This window comes from Chiloscyllium punctatum, chromosome 1, assembly GCF_047496795.1.
Source record: "Chiloscyllium punctatum isolate Juve2018m chromosome 1, sChiPun1.3, whole genome shotgun sequence".
NCBI lineage: Eukaryota > Metazoa > Chordata > Chondrichthyes > Orectolobiformes > Hemiscylliidae > Chiloscyllium > Chiloscyllium punctatum.
Genome location: NC_092739.1, coordinates 156,275,120 through 156,296,339, shown reverse-complemented (window position 1 = coordinate 156,296,339; position 21,220 = coordinate 156,275,120). Strand labels below are relative to the sequence as shown.

General features: G+C 43.2%; 1 protein-coding gene across 5 annotated transcripts in view; it reads left to right on the top strand.

Annotated features, from left to right (window-relative positions):
• Positions 1-21,220, top strand: part of LOC140481329 (putative pre-mRNA-splicing factor ATP-dependent RNA helicase DHX32) — a 129,399-nt gene that overhangs the window by 81,908 nt on the left and 26,271 nt on the right. For all 5 annotated transcript variants that reach the window (XM_072577358.1, XM_072577329.1, XM_072577337.1 and 2 more), the window contains 2 exons: positions 12,826-12,981; positions 19,581-19,772. In XM_072577358.1, the coding sequence (XP_072433459.1) occupies positions 12,826-12,981; positions 19,581-19,772 (348 nt within the window). The remainder of the gene's footprint in view (positions 1-12,825; positions 12,982-19,580; positions 19,773-21,220) is intronic.

The following is a 21,220-nucleotide window of genomic DNA, read 5'->3' as shown; positions in this document are numbered from 1 at the left end:
AATTCTTATGATCCTTACCGAGATCTACTTTTCCCTTACCACATGAGGATTTCTCTTTTCCCACATTCTATCCCTTATGGATTGAAATTGATGTTGGAAGTCAAATTTTGATTTGTAGACCATCCCATAATCATCAGCCATATCAGCTGCTAATCTTGTTGTTTTAATTCTCTGCTCTTCCACATGTACAATTCTGGTCATCACATTATAGGAAGGATGTGGAAGCTTTGGAAAGGTTTCAGAGAAGATTTACTCGAATGTTGCCTGGTATGGAGGGCATACCAGTTGAAGGGCTGATTAAGGGCTTTTGCCCCAAACCATCAATTTTCCTGCTCCTTGGATGCTGCCTGACCTGCTGTGCTTTTCCAGCATCACTCTGATCTAAACGCTTCCACACGAGTCCCCCTACTTCCTCACTAAGCTTACCTTCTACTTTCACTTCCGTCCTTTTTAAGCTGACTTTCCTGTCTGTGCCAATTTCTCAAGTTCAAACACACTCTCTTTCTTCCTTGCCCCTCTCTCCTTTTCTTTTTGGTTTGCTAGAACCTTTCAATCCTCTTCTCTCTCTTCTGCTTTTAATCATAATTCAACTGGTTTCATTTCTTTTTCTCTTTCTTTTTCTTTTGCCTCTAACTCAAGCTGCTGCATTTTTCAACTGAATCTTAGCCACCGCATGGAACATAGAACATTACAGCACAGTACAGGCCCTCAGGCCTTCTGTTGCTTCGGCCGATGTAACCCATCTGAAGCCATCTAACCTACACTATTCCATTTTCATCCATATTTTATCCAGTGACAATTTAAATGCCCTGGAAGTTGGTGAGTCTACTACTGTTGCAGGCAGGGTGTTCCACACCCCTACTACTCCGAGTAAAGAAACTACCTCTGACTTCAGTCCTATTTCTATCACCCTTCAATTTAAAGCTATGTCCCCTTGGGCTAGCCATCACTACCAGAGAAAAAAGGCTCTCACTGTCCACCTATCTAACCCTCTAGTTATCTTATGTTTCTATTAAGTCACCTCTCAACCTTCTCTCTAACGAAAACAGCCTCAAGTCCCTCAGCCTTTTCTCATAAGACCTTCCCTCCATACCAGGCAACATCCGAGTAAATCTCCTCTGAACCCTTTCCAAAGCTTCCACATCCTTCCTATAATGCGGTGACCAGAACTGTACACAATTCTGGTCATGACTGCACCAGCATTTTGTACAGCTGTAACATGACCTCATGGCTCCGAAACTCAATTTCTCCCAATGAAAGCTAACACACCATGTGCCTTAACAACCCAATCAAGTTGGGCAACTCTCGGGGATCTATGTACAAGGACACCGAGATCACCCTGCCCATCTACAGTATGAAGAATCTTACCATTAGCCCATTACTCTGTAATCCTGTTACTCCTTCCAAAGTGAATCACCTCGCACTTTTCCATTTTTAAATTCCATTTTCCACCTCTCAGTCCAGCTCTGCAACTTATCTATGTCCCTCTGTAACCTACAACATCCTTCGACACTACCCACAATGCCACCAACCTTGGTGTCACCGGCAAATTTACTAACACATCCTTCTGTGCCCTCATCCAGGTCATTTATAAAAGTGATAAGTGGCCAGCAGTAGCCCCAAAACAGATCCTTGTGGTGCATCCAGTAGTAACTGAGTTCTAGGATGAACATTTCCCGTCTTTCTGCTAGCCAATTTCTGATCTAAACTGCTAAATCATGCTTAATCTGATGCCTCTGTATTTTGTGCAATAGCCTACAATGGGGATCCTTATCATATCCTTATGGGCAGCACGGTGGCACAGTGGTTAGCACTGCTGCCTCACAGCGCCAGAGACCCGGGTTCAATTCCCGCCTCAGGCGACTGACTGTGTGGAGTTTGCACATTCTCCCCGTGTCTGCGTGGGTTTCCTCCGGGTGCTCCGGATTCCTCCAACATTCCAAAGATGTGCAGGTCAGGTGAATTGGCCATGCTAAATTGCCCGTAGTGTTAGGTAAGGGGTAGATGTAGGGGTATGGGTGGGTTGCGCTTCGGCGGGGCGGTGTGGACTTGTTGGGCCGAAGGGCCTGTTTCCACACTGTAAGTAATCTAATCTAATCTAATCTAATCTAATATGCCTTACTGAAATCCATATACACCACATTGACCGCTTTACCCTCATCCACTTGTTTGGTCATCTTCTCAAAGATTTCAATAAGGTTTGTGAGGCACGACCTACCCTTCACAAAACCTTGTTGACTATCCCTGATCAACTTATTGCTATTGAGATGATTCTAAATCCTATCTCTTATAACCTTTTCCAACACTTTACCCACAACCGAAGTAGGGCTCACTGGTCTATAATTACCAGAATTATCTCTACTCCCCTCCTTGAACAAGGGGATAACATTTGCTATCTTCCAGTCTTCTGGTACTAATCCTGTAGACAATGACGACCTAAAGATCAAAGCCAAAGGCTCGGCAATCTCCTCCCTGGCTTGCCAGAGAATCCTAGGATAAATCCCATCCAGTTTAGGACACTTTCCAGAATTGCTAGCACCACCTCCTCTTGAACTTCAATTTCATCTAGTCCAGTAGCTTGTATCTCAGTATTCTCCTCAACAACATTCTTTTGCTAGTGTGAATACTGATGAAAAATATTCATGAAGCGCTTCCCCTATCTCCTCTGACTCCCCACACAACATCCTACTACTGTTCTTGATTGGCCCTACTATTACTCTAGTCATTATTTTATTCCTCATAGGCCTCATATGGTTTTTCTTGATCCTAACTGCCAACGACTTCTCATGCCCCCTCCTGCCTCTTCTTGACTCTCTCTTTACATCTTTCCTGGTTAAATTGTAACTCTCAAGCTCCCTAACTGAGCTTTTATTCTTGTCCTTGCATAAGTCAACGCCTTCCTCTTGACAAGAGATTCAACTTCTTTTGTAAACCATGGTTCTCTTGCTCGACCACTTCCTCCCTGCCTGAAGGTAATACTTATCAAGGATACACAGTTGCTGTTCCTTGAATAAGTTCCACATTTCAATTGTGCCCATCCCCTGCAGTTTTCTTCCCCATCCTAAATCTTGCCTAATCTCATCGTAATTGCCTTTTGCCTTTTCCCATCTATAACACTTATCCTACGGTGTATATACCTTTCCCTTTCCATCGCCAAAGTAAATGTAAAGGAATTGTGGTCGCTATCACCAAAGTGCTCACCTACCTCCGAATCTAATACTTGACTGGATTCATTACCCAGTACCAAATCCAATGTGGCCTCACACCTTGTTGGCCTGTCTACATACTGTGTCAGGAAACTCTCCTGTACACATCGGATAAAAACAGATCCATCTGAAGTACTTGAACTATATATTTCCAGTCAATATTTGGAAAGTTAAAGTTCCCCATTACAACTACCCTGTTATCCTTGCTCCTATCCAGAATCCTCTTCGCAATCCTTTCCCCTACATCTCTGGAACTATTCAGAGGCCTATGGAAGCATCCCAAAAGGGTGACCTTTCCTTTCCTGTTTCTAGCCTCAGCCCATACTACCTCAGTAAACAAGTCCTCAAATGTCCTTTCTGCCACTGTAATACTGTCCTTGACTAACAATGCCACCTCTTTTACAATCTTCCCTGAATCTCCAAAGATTCTGATGGCGTTTTCAGCAAATTTAAATGCTGAGCTATTGCTGTACTAACCACATCTTTTTTTTTTCAGAGACACGGGCAATTTCAACTCCAGCTTGTTTGTCAATTCCAGCAGCTTTGCCTTGTTCATCTTTTGTAAAACCACCAAAGTTACTACTTCTGCCGCGAGAAAACTCTTGGTGACTGAAAGAGCCATTACTACGCCAGCATCATTTAAACTGGATTCAGCACTCGGAACAAAAGACACCAACACCTACCAGCCACTGCCTTTGCCTTTGACTCTGACGACCCTAATCCCAAATCGTAACTATAGAACAAATCCCACAAAAAGCCCCCAATCTGTATTGGACCAGGCAAGACCCCTTCAAATCATTTGAAGAAGGTAGCCGAGAACCTAACTTCCCCAGTTGTTTTAAGCAGATGTAAGGTGAATATTCCAGGAGCAATGTGGCTGGTGAAACCACTCTAAACAAAACTTAATTTATTTACACACAAACAACAGTAAACTGAATTTAGAATAATGTAACTATCTGAAAATTTAACTGATATGAAAATGCAACTTAATAAAGAGCTGAATGAGTTCCTGCAACATCCCATGAATACCCCCTTGGCAAAAAAGTTAAAATCAAGCACAGGTTCTTACAGGAGAGAGAGTCGGCCAGAAAATCTTTTGAATCGGGGAACCTTCCGCCCCCCCCCCCCCCCCCCCCCCACCCCAGCAGCTTTTTTTTAAAAAAGCAAACTTTAAAAATAAAAACCTTGAACTAGAAGAAATGGTTACTCCCCTTTCATTGTATAAGTATTTTTTTAAAACCTTTACAAGTAGATATTCCTAGACATATTAGAACCTCTGTATTTAAAAAAAAACCAAAGACAGTGTTAACGGAGCAGCATCGACAGTTATCTTAAATCTTAACTGTTCCAACACACTCTTTCCCATCCTTCATCATCTTGATGTCATTCAAAAACTTTGTAACCGATGTTAACTTGAACTATATTCTACTCCCCTATCACCCTTTGTACTTGCTCACCTACATCGGTTCTCATTCCTGATGAAGGGCTTATGCTTGAAATGTCAATTCTCCTGTTCCACAGAAGCTGCGTGACTGGCTGTGCTTTTCCAGCACCATACCCTTTGACTGTACATTGGTTCTCAGTCAAACAAACCTTTAAAATGCTCTTCCTTTGTTTTCAATGACTGTAATGGCCTCACCCCTCTTTATCTCTGTAATCTCCTCCAGGACTCTACATCTACACTCATCTAGTTCAGGCTTTAGTTTTAATTTGTCCCCCATTTATGGCCATGTCTACAACTATATTGACTCTAATTTCTGCTTATGTCCAAACGTCTGGGCATCTGCCTGAATTTACTTTGTGGCTTTAATTTTGCCCTATGATGTTTCTGTGAAGAATGTAAGATGTTGAACAGAGCAATGAAATGCCAATGTCTTCAGCTTTGCAATTGAAAAGTAAACACTTCAGTGTTGTTATGGTTCTAGCTGATACTGTTGGACAGTTTGTATCCCAGAATGATACCTGCCCTAACAAGTCAAGCTAACTAGGTATAGAACAATTTGAAAGTTCTTAAAACACACAGCAAATTAACGTTCTCTTATCAGTTCCTCAACACGATCACTTCACATTCATTGCAGAAGAATTAGACCTTTATATCAATTTAGTGGGTTCTTCCCATTTCTTTCCTAGGAAATGTGAAGTTGTTTTTCATGTATCCCTACAAAACCCAGCTTTTTAGTAACCTGCAGATTTCCAATGTAGCGTTCCTGCTCTGGAAGGCGCACCAGTCACTGACATTCTGTGGTTTACCTGAACTGCTCTGTGCTAACCCCATGTGCCAGAATTATAAAACTGAAGCTACAATAATGATATTTGGACAGAATTTGAGAGGAAACCTGCCTGTTGTTCTGCTATCATATACACTAATCAGAAGCAGATGCAGTCAAGATAGTGAGTCTATCATGTCACCAGTGAAGGCTTTTAGTGTTTTCAAGCCCCGAACACACAGAAAAGCAGTCTTCTTGTCAGCACCTGCATTTCAATCATTTTAGTAACCTCAGCGCCTCATTTCTATTCCATAAGAATTTTTGGCTAATGTTCAAAAGTCCCACCAAGGCAGTTCTTTTGACTGACAGCAAAGTGTTCCAGGTGGTGGTGCGGGGATGTAACAAATCCAGGGAATTTTCTCCGATTAGGTTTCGAAAAGTCAAAGAGGCACCTGGTGGTGCTCATACATGCAAGCATAACCACAGACTACAAGAGCAAGTCAGAGACCAGGAATTCTGCTGTGAGCAACTGTTTCCGATGTGTCTGTACGCTATCTACAAGAGACGAGTCAGGAACTTGATGGATTACCCTCTACTTGATTTGATGGGTGCAGTGATTTGATAGTCAATACCATCCAGGACAGTTACCCCCATCCACATCCTTCATACACTCCTTTCACCACACGCGCGCGCGTGCGCGCACACACACGCAGCTGTGTCCCCCATTGACATGATATATCGCAAGGCTCCTTAAAATTCACCTTGAAAACTGGCAACTTCTGCCAGTTTGATGGGAATGGGCAGCAGATGCATGGAACACACACACCTGCAAGTTTTCCTCTGAACCACTCACGTACCTGAATTGGAAATACATTGCTGTTGCTTCACCATAACTTAATCCTGGAACTTCTTTGTAACAGCACTGCTTATGTCCCTACACTCCAAGAGCTGCAGTAGTTCAAAAAAGCAGCTCACCATCAACTTTTTCCAGATCAGTTGGGGTTGGGTAATAAATGCTGAGCCAGTGAAGCTCACATATCATGAATGACCTAAATTAAGAAATGAAGACTGCATGGGTGATTCTGCAATATGTGAAATGCAAGATCCATACATTATAAGTGTACCAAGTTCCACATTGTAAGTCGTTGAGGGGTGACCTTATAGAGGTTTACAAATTTATGAGGGGCATGGATAGGGTAAATAGGCAAAGTCTTTTCTCTGGGGTCAGGGAGTCTAGAACTAGAGGGCATAGGATTAGAGTAAGGGGGGGAAAGATATAAAAGAGACCTAAGGGGCAACTTTCTCACACAGAGGCTGGTACGGGTATGCAATGAGGTGCCAGAGAAAGTGATGGAGGCTGGTACCATTGCAACATTTAAAAGGCATTTGGATGGGTATATGAATAGGAAGGGTTTGGAGGGATATGGGCCAGGTGCTGGCAGGTGGGACTAGATTGGGTTGGGATATCTGGTCGACATGGACGGGTTAGACCGAAGGGTCTGTTTCTGTGCTGTACATCTCTGACTATGACTGACACTTGAGTGCCTCTCAATTGTAGAAAGGTAGAAAATAAACATAGAACAAATTGATGAGCAACACTTTGTGACATGCATCCAACATTCCTGTATCTAATACAAAGTGCGGTATTGCATTGCCTTACTTTCCAAATTTCCTAAAAATATCCTGTTATCATATCCTGTTTTCTGGATGTTGGAGTAATTTCCTATATATTTGAGCCTCATCACTTTTTGATATGATGCAATGCCGTTTCAAGGGGTGTGGATTAATGGTGCTGGAAGAGCACAGCAGTTCAGGCAGCATCCAAATAGCTTCGAAATCGACGTTTCGGGCAAAAGCCCTTCATCAGGAATAAAGGCAGTGAGCCTGAAGCGCGGAGAGATAAGCTAGAGGAGTTAAAAATCTCACAGCACCAAGTTATAGTCCAACAGGATTAATTGGAAGCACTAGCTTTTGTAGTGCTGCTCCCTCATCAGGTGGTTGACTACCACCTGATGAGGGAGCAGCACTACGAAAGCTAGTGCTTCTAATTAATCCTGTTGGACTATAACTTGGTGCTGTGAGATTTTTAACTTTGAACAACCCAATCCAATATCGGCATCTCCAAATCACGTCTCAAGGAGAACTGCATCAGAGGGAAGGCCACCTCCATACACCTGCCATCAGATAAGAGATCTCGTGATAAAGTTGCTACTGCCTGCGTTTACACTGATGGAATTCTACACAAACATCTTTAACCTCCTTGGACTTATGTAGAAGCAAACTGAACTGGCTTTATAAGAGTACACAATTCAACAAAGACATAGCATTTGCCTACCGTGCTTTGATTCATATAAATGACGCCCATCAAAAAGTCTGCACAAACAACAACTATTGTAAATCTTTACTCTACTCAGTTTAACATTCCAAGCACTTATTGAAGGATGTGAGGTTTTCCTCTTCAACTACCTTCCCCAGTACTACATTCCAGATTCAATGCAACCTCTGGGTTTTTAAAAAAAAGCTCCCTTAATTTTATATGCCTCAATCTGGTTCCATCTTTGTCTTCGATGTTCTAAAGAAAGCAATCCAAACTTATTCAGCTTCTCTTAGCTAAACTCCTCCGTCTGAGGCAACATCTTGGTAAATCTCTGCAGTCCCTCCAATGCAATAACATTGTTCCTATAGTCCAGTTAACCAAAACTGCACACAGTACTCCAGCTGTGGTTTGTTTGAAGTCTTCTGCAGCTCCAGCATACCTCCTGTTTTCTTATCTGCCTTTTTTGTTTTGCATTTATGTAGTACTTTTCCTAGCCATTGATGCCGTAATTAGCGACTTCCAAACTTTTAGAGTCATAGAGGTGTACAGCTCAGAAACGGACCCTTTTGTCCAACTCGTCTGTGCCAACCAGATATCCTAAATTAATCTTATCCCATTTGCCAGCACGTGGCCCATATCCCTCTGAACCCTTCTTATTCGTACCCATCCAGATGCCTTTTAAATGTTTTCACTGTACTCATTTGACTACATGACAATAAAGCTCATCCTATTTCATTGTAAATCTCAAAGCATTTTACTATTGTAGGCAATATTCAGTTTTGAGCAATTCTGTCAATAATCCCAATAGTTGGATTCCACACATCCTTTTAACGTTTTTGTGGTAGTCGCTTAAGAACAGCGAGATATCAGGATCTGCCTCCTACTTATTAAGCATTTTCTCAGGAGCTGAGCAAGTTTTGGAAAATAGCCACAGTCAACTCTCACTGCTACTTGCTGTCTGTGACACACACCTGTTATGAACCTTACGGTTTTTCCCTTCAGAGCCTGTAGCTATAATATTGCACTTTTACTCATGACATGACACACATTCATGATAGCATACTTGAACAGAGTTGGTGGCTTTGGAAGTGTGGTTCCCAATGCAATTCAAAACTTCTGGAAAAGGGTCACTGGACACGAAACATTAATTCTGCTTTCTCTCCACAGGTACTGCTGGAGCTGTTGCGTCTTTCCAGCAATTTCTCTTTTTGTTCTGCATTCTAAGACTTGTTCCACATCTTGGTTTTGTTATAGAGTACACCGTGGAGATTGATGTTATACTTAGACGGTATCTTTGTTGTTGTTGTACCAGAAGACCACCAGCTTAGTCGAAGATCGATCAGATGGACCACAGTCCTTTTTTCCTCTGAATTCCAATGCTCATACACACACTGTGTGCTGGAGTGTTTCAGATTCTTTTGTGACATTGAAAGAAAGTCATAAAAACCATTGACTAATTCAGAAACATTGACTAATTCCCTGATCCGGAAGCTGGAGGGTAATGATCTAAATATCACGTTTCTACAGCTTCACAAGGCATTCATGCCTCTCATTAGTTAATAATGATACATGAGAATATCATCACAGATTTTTAAAAAGTTTGGCTGTGTAAGAAAAATACTTGTGTTTCCACTTTTATAATTTTGCAACAAATAAGCAGTTGTGAAAATTGGCTGTGTCTATCTAATATTAAAATATCCTGATTTTTGTTTTAATCAAATTCAAAGAAACTGATCTCAGTTAATGGTTTTTATTCACTTAAGCTAATATGAAAATTGGCCAAAGGAGTAAAATTCTTTTATAACCTGAGGTACAATAAAATTGCCTGTGATTCATTCATAATTAAATAGGTTAATAATTACATTCATGAATAATTCGAGAAATATAACCAAGCTCTCTACTGGGTGGTGGACTGAGAAAATTCCAAGGCAGAAATGTCAAAATCAACTCAGAAATTGAGAGTTTAATTCCGACATAAGTTACAGAACTGAACTCTGTAAATTTGGTAATTTAATTTTTGAGCTAGTACCAGATAAAAACATCTATTATGGAAATCTGCAATAAAGAGCCAACTGGATCACTAATTGTCCTTATGTGATAAGAACTTGCCATCCCTCATCACATTAACTTTCATGTGATTGTAGTTCCACACTAACCAGTTCAGAGGAATCCCACAAATCACCAGGTCAGGACATAGAGTCATAGAAATGTACAGCATGGAAACAGACCCTTCAGTCCAACCCGTCCATGCCGACCAGATATTCCAACCCAATCTCGTCCCACCTGCCAGCACCCAGCCCATATCCCTCCAAACCCTTCCTATTCATATACCCATCCAAATGTCTCTTAAATGTTGCAATTGTACCAGCCTCCACCACTTCCTCTGGCAGCTCATTCCATACACATAACACCCTCTGTGTGAAAATGTTGCCCCTTAAGTCTCTTTCATATCTTTCCCCCTATGCCCTCTAGTTCTGGACTCCCCCACCCCAGGGAAAAGACTTTGTCTATTTATCCTATCCATGCCCCTCATAATTTTGCAAACCTCTATAAGGTCACTCCTCAACCTCCGACGCTCCAGGAAAACAGCCCCAGCCTATTCAGCTTCTCCCTTTAGCTCAAAACCACCAATCTTGGCAACATCCTTGTAAATCTTTTCTGAACCCTATCAAGTTTCACAACATCTTTCCGAAAGGAAGAAGACCAGAATTGCATGCAATATTCCAACAGTGGCCTAACCAATGTCCTGTACAGCCGCAATATGGCCTCTCAACACCTGTACTCAATACTCTGACCAATAAAGAAAAGCATACCAAACGCCTTCACTATCCTATCTACCTGCGACACCACTTTCAAGGAGCTATGAACCTGCACTCCAAGGTCTCTTTGTTCAACAACACTCCCTCAGACCTTCCCATTAAGTGTATAAGTCCTGCTAAGATTTGCTTTCCCAAAATGCAGCACCTCGCCATTTATCTGAATTAAACTCCATCTTTCACTTCTCAGCCCATTGGCCCATCAGGTCGAGATCCTGTTGTAATCTGTGGTAACCTTCTTTGCTGTCTACTACACCCCCAAATTTGGTGTTATCTGCAAACTTACTAACTGTACCTCTTATGCTCTCATCCAAATCATTTACATAAATGACAAAAAGTAGAGGACCCAGTACCACTCCTTGTGGCATTCCACTGGTCACAGGCCTCCAGTCTGAAAAACAGCCCTCCACCTCCACCACCACACTCTGTCTTCTACCTTTGAGCCAGTTCTGTATCCAAGTGGTTAGTTCTCCCTGCATTCAGTGAGATCTAACCTTGCTAACTCGTCTCCCATGGGGAACCTTGTCAAACGCCTTACTGAAGTCCATATAGACCACATCTACCACTCTGCCCTCATCAATTAGATTAGATTCCCTACAGTGTGGAAATGGGCCCTTCGGCCCAACAAGTCCACACCGACCCTCCGAACAGCAACCCACCCAGACCCATTCCTCGACAATTACCCCTTCACCTGACACTACGGGCAATTTAGCATGGTCAATTCACCTAACCTGCATGTTTTTTGGACTGTTGGAGGAAACCGGAGCACCCGGAGGAAACCCACACAGACAGTTGCCCGAGATGGGAATTGAACCAGGCCTCTGGCGCTGTGAGGCAGCAGTGCTAGCCACCGTGCCGCCCACAATCCTCTTTGTTACTTCCTCAAAAAACTCAATCAAGTTTGTGAGACATGATTTCCCCCTCACAAAGCCATGTTGACTATACCTAATCAATCCTTGTCTTTCCAAGTACGTGTACATCCTGTCCTCAGGATTCCCCCAAACAACTTTCCCTGGGTAATCCAAGATAGAGGACGGGAAGAATTTCTGGTTGTAACAGCTGCTCCCTTTTTTTTTGAGGTATTTTAGACATCTCGGAACAGGAGATGAATGCAGCTTGAGGAAGCATTTTTAGTTTTGAAAATATCTTTCAGAAAGGAGGCTCTTCTAGAATTTTTTTGGATATCAAGGAAGTGGTAAGACTGAGGTACTCCTGAAATTTGTGTACTAGCTTCCTTTGGTGAAAAAAATACTGCTGTCCAGACTTCAAACCAGTGGCAATGTGGTTGCTCTTAATTGCTCTCTTGAAGCTGCCTGGCCAGCCATTCAGTTTAAGGGCATTTAGGGATGAGTAACAAATTTGGTTTTCCCCATCCTGTAAAAGAATAAATGTGGTGGCAAGATGTTGAAGAATATGACAATAGCATTTGCAGCAGGTGTGACGCCGTTGCTAAATCTGACAATATTGACCTCACCTATTTAGGGTAAGGAATTATCTCCACTAGGCGATGGCTCTAACAGAGAAAATTAGAGTCCTAATCAAATGAGGTGACTTAATAGACATCATCTTTTAGTTTCAAGTTGTACATATGAAGATCAATGGTAGGTGAAGTTTAATTTGGTCAAATACGAAATGCTGTCCATAGGATGAAATGATAAGAAGTGTGCCTGCTCTCTGAATGATATTAATAAAGTGGATAGAGAATTTGAAATCTTTTGAGCTATTGCTACATACAGCAATCAAATAGGCCAACTGAACTGCAGAACCAATAAAGTCAAATTCAGGTGATAAGATATTGGAGCAGTTCCAGGAGACTGTGGCTAAGATTGAGCTATGAAGAAATTTACTTATAAAGGGACCTGAATTCTTCAGTCTGGATCATCTGCAATATACAGCAGGTTTCTGAAAGAGTTATGAAGGTGAAAAAGGGATGTAAGTAAGGTGAAATTTAACACTGCAGAAATAGAAGCATGTGAACTACCTACAGTTACATAATTGAAATTGGGAACCCAGCATGTTAAGTAATCAGAAGCACAGATCTGAACTGTTTCACTCTAGTCTAAAGTTTTGTATTGTTTGAGTAGACTTTAAGCAAGGAATTGTGGGACTCAGGAAAATGTTAACCTACTAAATAAATAATCTGCCTTTCCATTCATGCAATGTTGATAATATTTTTGTTAGGACAGTAGAGTATGTTCTGAAGGTCAGTTTTACAGCAAGAAGAGAAGTCAACAGGTTTTTAAGAGAGTTGTTTAACATTGTGCACTTTTTTTCTCCAGGGAAATGCTTCCGCTTGTACTCCGAAGCATTCCACAATGAGATGCCAGAGGTTTCACCACCTCGAGTGTCTGAAACAAACCTCAGTCACCTTGTGCTTCTGCTGAAGAGGCTGGATATTGCAGATATGGGACAGTGTGACTTCTTGGACAGGCCAGGTAAAGACAATAAAGCAGTTTGCATGGTTGACGTGTTGGTCTGGCACTCGAATAGAATTTCTAGCTATTCCCAACTAGTTACAGACAATTTTTAAGTTGCACTTTGTCACAGAGTCCTTATTTCTTTCAGTAAAGCTTTAGAACACAGGAGCAGAATAGTGCATTTGCCCTTTAATCTTGTTCCAATCACAGAATTTCACAGGATGCTTTCTGGCTTTGCACACACCCTCGGTAGGACCAATTTACCTCTCATCACACCTCTGCTTTCTTTCCATGGCTGCGGAAACCTCTCCTTTTCAAGTAATTTTGAAATACTCAACTGGTCCCACCTTCTTCACATTCTCAGGCAGCACACTCCAGATCCTAACCAGTGACTCTTGATGTCAAATGATGTTGAGGGTCGGTGTGGACTCAACTGAGTCAAATGGCTGCTCCCAAGCTGTAAGGAGTTTGTCATTATTGTTACTTATTATTGACTGCACATTACTCTGAAGCACTCTCCTTCATCAGTTCATCTCCTGAATCAGTCATCTCTCACTAATGACATTGCAATCCTATGGCCTGGTAAGACTATGGTGACTTCACCTTGCCTGTACACAACCACTGTTAGATGTAACGCTGTTCAGCAAGTGCAGTCCAGTTACAATCCTGTGTGTGTAATGATACTTGCACTAACTAATGATAATCAGTTGAGCTTGTAATATGGGCTGAAAATGTGTTGCTGGAAAAGCGCAGCAGGTCAGGCAGCATCCAAGGAACAGGAGAATCGACGTTTCGGGCTTAAGCCCTTCTTCAGGAATGAGGAAAGTGTGTCCAGCAGGCTAAGATAAAAGGTAGGGAGGAGGGACTTGGGGGAGGGACGTTGGAAACACGATAGGTGGAAGGAGGTCAAGGTGAGGGTGATAGGCCGGAGTGGGGTGGGGGCGGAGAGGTCAGGAAGAAGATTGCAGGTTAGGAAGGCGGTGCTGAGTTTGAGGGATTTGACTGAGACAAGGTGGGGGGGTGGGGGGGGGGGGGGGGGAAATGAGGAAACTGGAGAAATCTGAGTTCATCCCTTGTGGTTGGAGGGTTCCTAGTCGGAAGATGAGGCACTCTTCTTCCAACCGTCGTGTTGCTATGGTCTGGCGATGGAGGAGTCCAAGGACCTGCATGTCCTTGGTGGAGTGGGAGTGGGAGGGGGAGTTGAAGTGTTGAGCCATGGGGTGGTTGGGTTGGTTGGTCCGGGTGTCCAGAGGTGTTCTCTGAAACGTTCCGCAAGTACGCGGCCTGAATCCCCAATATAGAGGAGGCCACATCGGGTGCAGCGGATACAATAGATGATGTCTGTGGAAGGTGCAGGTGAATTTGTGGCAGATAAGGAAGTATCCCTTGGGGCCTTGGAGGGAAGTAAAGGGGGAAGTGTGGGCGCAAGTTTTGCATTTCTTGCGGTTGCAGGGGAAGGTGCCGGGAGTGGAGGTTGGGTTGGTGCGGGGTGTGGGCCTGACGAGGGAGTCACGGAGGGAGTGGTCTTTTCGGAACGTTGATAGGGGAGGGAAAGGAAATATATCCCTGGTGGTGGGGTCTGTTTGGAGGTGGCAGAAATGATGGATGATACGCTGTACGTGGAGGTTGGTGGGGTGGTAGGTGAGGACCAGTGGGGTTCTGTCCTGGTGGCGGTTGGAGGGGCGGAGGGGCGGGAAGTGGAAGAGATGCGGTGGAGGGCATCGTCGACCACGTCTGGGGGGAAATTGCGTTCCTTGAAGAAGGAGGCCATCTGGGTTGTATGGTTTTGGAACTGGTCCTCCTGGGAGCAGATGCGGCGGCGACGAAGGAATTGGGAATATGTGATGGCGTTTTTACAGGGGCAGGGTGGGAGGAGGTGTAGTCTAGGTAGCTGTGGGGGTCGGTCAGTTTATCGTAAATGTCCGTGTTGATTCGGTCGCCAGAGATAGAAATGGAAAGGTCTAGGAAGGGGAGGGAGGAGTCTGAGACGGTCCAGGTAAATTTGAGGTCGGGTTGGAAGGTGTTGGTAAAGTGGATGAACTGTTCAACCGCCTCATGGGAGCACGAGGTAGCGCCGATACGGACATCGATGTAGCGGAGGAAAAGGTGGGGGGTGGTGCCAGTGTAGCTGCGGAAGATGGACTGTTCCACATATCCTACGAAGAGGCAGGCATAGCTGGAGCCCATGCGAGTGCCCATGGCTACTCGTTTGGTTTGGAGGAAGTGGGAGGATTGGAAAGAGAAGTTATTCAGGGTGAGGACCAGTTCAGTCAGTCGAAGGAGGGTGTCAGTGGAAGGGTACTGGTTGGTACAGCGGGAAAGGAAGAAGCGGAGAGCTTTGAGACCTTCGTGATGCGGGATGGAGGTGAGCTTTGTAATATGGCTCACTTATTGTTGCGAAAAGTGTGGAATGGCTTATCGTTCCATATTGCTTTCTCCTTGGCATTGTCTGAGCCAATCAGAGTTGACTTGCCAACCAATCATCATATTTTCGTACTCTAGTTGGCAGTCCCCAGGATGCAAATGGTTTCCTTTCTGGAGTCGATTTGCAAATCATTGGTTCTGGTTTGTGAACAAAATGCAAGACAATGTAAAGAAGCCAAATAATAAGGGGTATAGATAGAGTTAATGGTAGCCCTCTTTTCCCTAGGATGATGGATTTCAAGACTAGGGGGTGCATTTTTAAGTGAGAGATTTAAAAGGGACTGGATGGGCAATTTTTTTTTAAACTCAGACGGTGGTGTATGGAATGAAGTTCCCCAGAAAGTGGAGGATGCGGGTACAATTACAATGTTTAAAAGACATTTGGATAAGTCCATGCATACGAAAGGTTTTGGGGGTATATGGACGAGGAGCTGGCAGGTGGGACTACTTTGGTTTGGGATTATGGTCGGTGGTGGAATGGTTGGACTGGTTTCCTTATGATTTCATAAACCATTCAGCAGTAAAGGAAAAGCTCATAAGTAGAATCTTTAAAATTGCACCCCTGTATAAGATTGTGCTGATGAGTTCAAGCATTTGTAAGTCAGATGTTTGTAATTCGGGGACCCTTGTAAATTGCTGTGATGATTTGGAATTTGTTGGATTCAAATTTCACCGTCTGCCATGGTCAGATTTGAGCCCATGTCATAAAAACAGTAACTGGAGCTGTTCAGGATGGAGACGAGAGAAACTGTGGCTGGAGAAAATGTTCAGGTTGGTAATAGAGAAATCAAATTGGCATTCCAACCGGAACTCTATCAAGAAACACATTGACTTGGATTCCATTTACCACCCCCTGAGAAAAAGAACAGGAAATTATATTACCACAGGAAATGACATCACCAACCCAAACGTATAAATAGAAAGCAGGCCATGCCACCAGTGCTTCATCCAGAGGCTCACTGATTATATTACCTAGTATGGTGACAAAACATCTGAAATTGAACCTTCCAACTTAGCGAGCAAAACTACATCCAGAACCTCAACCTGAGCTACAAATTTCCTCAAACCTATCAAATTCTGTGTTCATTGAGTTGATATCTAGCGCATACCAATTCAGGACCTTCAGAAGAGCATAAAGTCAAATATGAAGTTTTTGACGTGTAAGATCACCAAGAGATTGATAGAGGCAGAATTTATAATTTTGAAAGAAAAAGCTGTTAAATGTTTTGGGAGAGAGAATAGGATATTGGGCAATAGATTGACTAGTAATCATTTGAGCAAGAAAAGATATTACACACAGAGGACTGTTAATAGCTTGGATCCCATCATTGAAGGAAAGATGTTCTTGCAGTGGCAGCAGTCTAGAAGAAATTCACTAGGCTGATCCGAAGAGTGGAAGACATTTCTCATGAAGTGAGGTTGATTAAGTTGGGTCTGTACTCGTTGATGCTGAGAAGAATGTGAGCTGACCTTAATTGAAATATGTAATCTTAGGAGGCTTGAAGTAGGTGCTAAGAAATTGTTCGCCTTGCGAGAGAGTCTAGGATTAGACAGCATAATCTCAGAATAAGGGGTTGTCCGGTTAGAGTTGAGAAGGGAGTTCTTACTTCTATGGTATTGCGTTTAAGGAATTCCTTTTCCCAGAGTTGTTGTAGCTGTACAATTCAACACATTCAAGGCTGAAATAAACTGATTTTATTCAATAAGAGCATTAAGGATTATGGGTAAAAGACAGGAAAGTGGAGTTGAGGATTATCAGATCAGCCATGATCTCATTGAATACCAAAACAAACTCAATGCATTGAATGACCTATTTTATTCATTCACGGGATAAGGGCTTGCTGGCCAGGCCAGCATTTATTCTGTCCATAATTGTCCTTATGGTGGTGCTGAGCGGCTTTCATATGCCGTGCCTCTGTCCATCTGGGTGGCACTGGTCATAGAGTCATAGAGATGTACAGCTTGAAAATGGACTCTTCGGTCCAACCTGTTCATGCCGACCAGATATCCCAACCCAATCTAGTCCCACCTGCCAGCACCCGGCCCATACCCCTCCAAACCCTTCCTATTCATATACCCACCCAAATGCCTCTTAAATGTTGCAATTGTACCAGCCTCCACCACTTCCTCTGGCAGCTCATTCCATACATGTACCACCCTCTGCGTGATAAAGTTGCCCCTTAGGTCTCTTTTATATCTTTCCCCTCTCACCCTAAACCTATGCCCTCTAGTTCTGGACTCCCCGACTCCAGGGAAAAGATTTTGTCTATTTATCCTATCCATACCCCTCATAATTTTGTAAACCTCTATAAGGTCACCCCTCAGCCTCAGATGGTCCAGGGAAAACAGCCCCAGCCTGTTCAGCCTCTCCCTATAGTTCAAATCCTCCAACCCTGGCAACATCCTTGTAAATCTTTTCTGAACCCTTTCAAGGTTCACAAAATCTTTCTGATAGGAAGGAGACCAGAAATATCAAAGGTGCTGTCCAAGGAGCCTTGGTTAATTTCCGTATTGCATCTTTGTGTATGGTTCACACTGCTGCTCCTGTGTATTGGTGACGAAGAGAGTGGATGTTGTGCCAATCAAAATGGTGTGTTTTGTCCATGAAGGTGAGAGATTTCTATCGTGTTGTTAGAACTACACTCGTCCAGACAAGTGGTGAGTGTTTGGTTACATTCTTGGCTTGTGCCTTGTAGATGTTGGACATGCTTTAAGATATCTAGGGGTGGGGAGGGTGACAAATTGCTAATTGCAAAATTTCCAGCCTCTGACCTTCTCTTGTAACCATATCTCGTGTGTGTGTGTGTGGTCCAATTCAATTTCTGATCATTGGTAACCTACAGGATGTCGTTAGAGGTGATCAGCAATAGTGATACCTTAAATCTTCTCTGCTATTTCACAAGTTGTATTACAGAGATAGTCCCAACTTCTCCAAACTATTTTCTTTTGGGATATTTGATATTATTCAAAATTACTCAAAAACGTTATTCAAAACCTTGAGGTAGCTGGTCAGGTAGGCATGATAAAACTGTTAATTGCTTGGGGAAGGATCAACAAGTAAGAGGATATAGATTTAAGATTGTAAGCAAAAGACGAAATGGACAGGAAGAAAAAATTTTCCATGCAGCAAATGATTACATTGTGGAACATGTCTGGTTCAATCGAGGCATTCAGCAAGAAATTTGATGGTTATTAAAATGGAAGAATGTGTGCAGGGTTATGGGGAGAAGGCAGTGAAATGCAGGCGCTGTATTCATTCAAAGATCCAATAGAGACACAAGGGTTCAAGAAGCATTCCTTTTGAAACAACTCTGTGATTAGTGAATGAAATGTTAATCCGGTACAGGGGAACCTCGATTAAGCGAACGAGATGCGTGGGCACTATTTCGTTTGGATAATCGATTTATTCGGTTAATCGATTACATGCCTATCCTCTGGGTCTAGGAGTTCTTAAAGTTGGCTCCCCGTTCAGGAGGCTGCAGCAGCACACAGCGTGCGAGACCCAGCCCCCATCACCACCCACCGTCCCTGTCCAACACCACCCCCCTCCTGGCCCCCAAACCCCTTCCAACACCGCACCTGCCCCCCCCCCCCGCCCCAGCACAAAGCAGGCGAGCCCCCAATCCTGTCCAACACCACCGCCCCCCCTACCCCCTCTCCAGGGCAGCCAGACTGTACACCAACAACAAGACTGCTACTGCTGCAGCTGCCTTCGTGGGGTAAGTCTCCCCTCCCCCCCACACCCCAGCCACACACAACTTTTTGACAGGTTCCATGTTTGCCCTGTACAGGACAATGTTGGCGAGATTATCTGGGGAAGGGGGGGTTTAGGGTACATCCCTGTATAGAACTCCAGGGAAAGTGTGGGCAGAGAGAGAGAGAAGGTGGGAGGTCAGTCATTTTGCGATGGTGCCTGTTTCATCAATGTGAACAAAAGACGCGAACACTGGAAGCACGTCTTTAATGTAATGTTTCCATTGGGACCTCGAGATCTCCTTCGGATCGTCCGATTTTCGGATAATTGAGGTTCCTCTGTAGTTTGCTGTTTCATCTGGATGACTGCACTGTATATTCAGTTCTGAGAGATGTGTATTTGTATTATGTCTTGGATGCTCAATAGCCTCCAGCTGCAGTTGCCTTCACTTGCAATAGTCTGAACACACAGGTGGTAATTTCTGTCATTCTTTCCTCAGCCCCAGAAGCACTGATGCAGGCATTGGAGGATCTAGATTATTTGGCTGCTCTGGATGATGATGGGAACTTGTCAGAAGTTGGAATTATTATGTCTGAATTTCCACTGGATCCTCAACTTGCCAAAGCTCTTCTGGCATCTTGTGAATTTGATTGTGTGAATGAGATGTTAACAATTGCTGCGATGGTAATAGGTGAGAATAATTTACTTTTTTTTCAAATTTAAAGTAATATTTTAAGGTTGCCCCTTTCTGCAGGTTTGTATCATCACATTTTCTCTATTGTGGTAATCCTGATATTAAGAATAATAAATCTACATGCAACTCGGCAATTAGTATGTTTTCATATGTGGTGAAGTAGCTTTAAATTTAAGTCATTTAAATACGTACACTAATATATATTTGTTTTTGACTACATCAATGCCATCAGTCTTGCACTCTTGCCTTTTCCCAATAGCATCACATTGGTAATTCAATTTTTCAGTGCTGCAGAGTCATACAGCATGGAAACAGACCTTTCAGTCCAACCACTCTATGCTGAACATGATCCCAAACTAAACTAGACCCACCTGCCTGCTCCTGGCCCATATCCCTCTAAACCTTTTCCTATTCATGTTCTTATCCAAATGTCTTTTAAACATTGTAATTTTACCCATATCCACCCAATTCCTCAGGAGGTTCATCCACACACAAACCACTCTGTGTGTGTGTGTAAAAAAAAATTGACTTTCATGTCTTTTTTGAAAACTCTCCCTTCTTGCCTTAAAAATGTGTCTTTTCGTCTTGAAACTCCCCCATCCGAAGGAAAAGACAACAACTATTAACCCTGTCTAAACCCCTCATTATTTTATAAACTTCCGTAAGGTTGCCTGTCAAACTTCTACACTCCAGTGAAAAACATCCCAGCCTATCCAGCCTTTCTTTATAACTTAAACCTTCTTTACCCAGCAACATCCTGGTAAACTCTTCTGAGCCCCCTCCAGCTTAATAATATCCTTCCTATAGCTGGGCAATCAGAAGTGGATTCCAAAACAGGCCACACCAGTGTCCTACATAACCTCAACATGACTTCCTAATTCCTATACTCGAAATACTGAGCAATGAAGGCAAGCATGCCAAATGCCTTTTTAACCACCTTTGCCTCTCTGTGATGCAAACGTCAAAGAATTACGTACAGTTGGTTCTGCTATAATCTGTGTTTCTTCAACACAAATTGCCTTTAATGTGATTACTGGCTTTTATTGGTAAAGGAATTGAGTTCCGGAGTCCTGAGGTCATGTTGCAGTTGTATAAGACTCTGGTGCAGCCGCATCTGGAGTATTGTGTGCAGTTTTGGTCGCCATACTATAGGAAGGATGTGGAGGCACTTGTACGGGTGCAGGGGAGGTTTACCAGGATGTTGCCTGGTATGGTAGGAAGATCGTATGAGGAAAGGCTGAGGCACTTGGGGCTGTTTTCATTGGAGAAAAGAAGGTTTGGGGTGACTTGATAGAGGTGTACAAGATGATTAGGGGTTTAGATAGGGTTGACAGTGAGAACCTTTTTCCACGTATGGAGTCAGCTATTACGAGGGGCATAGCTTTAAATTAAGGGGTGGTAGGTATAGGACAGATGTTAGGGGTAGATTCTTTACTCAGCGAGTC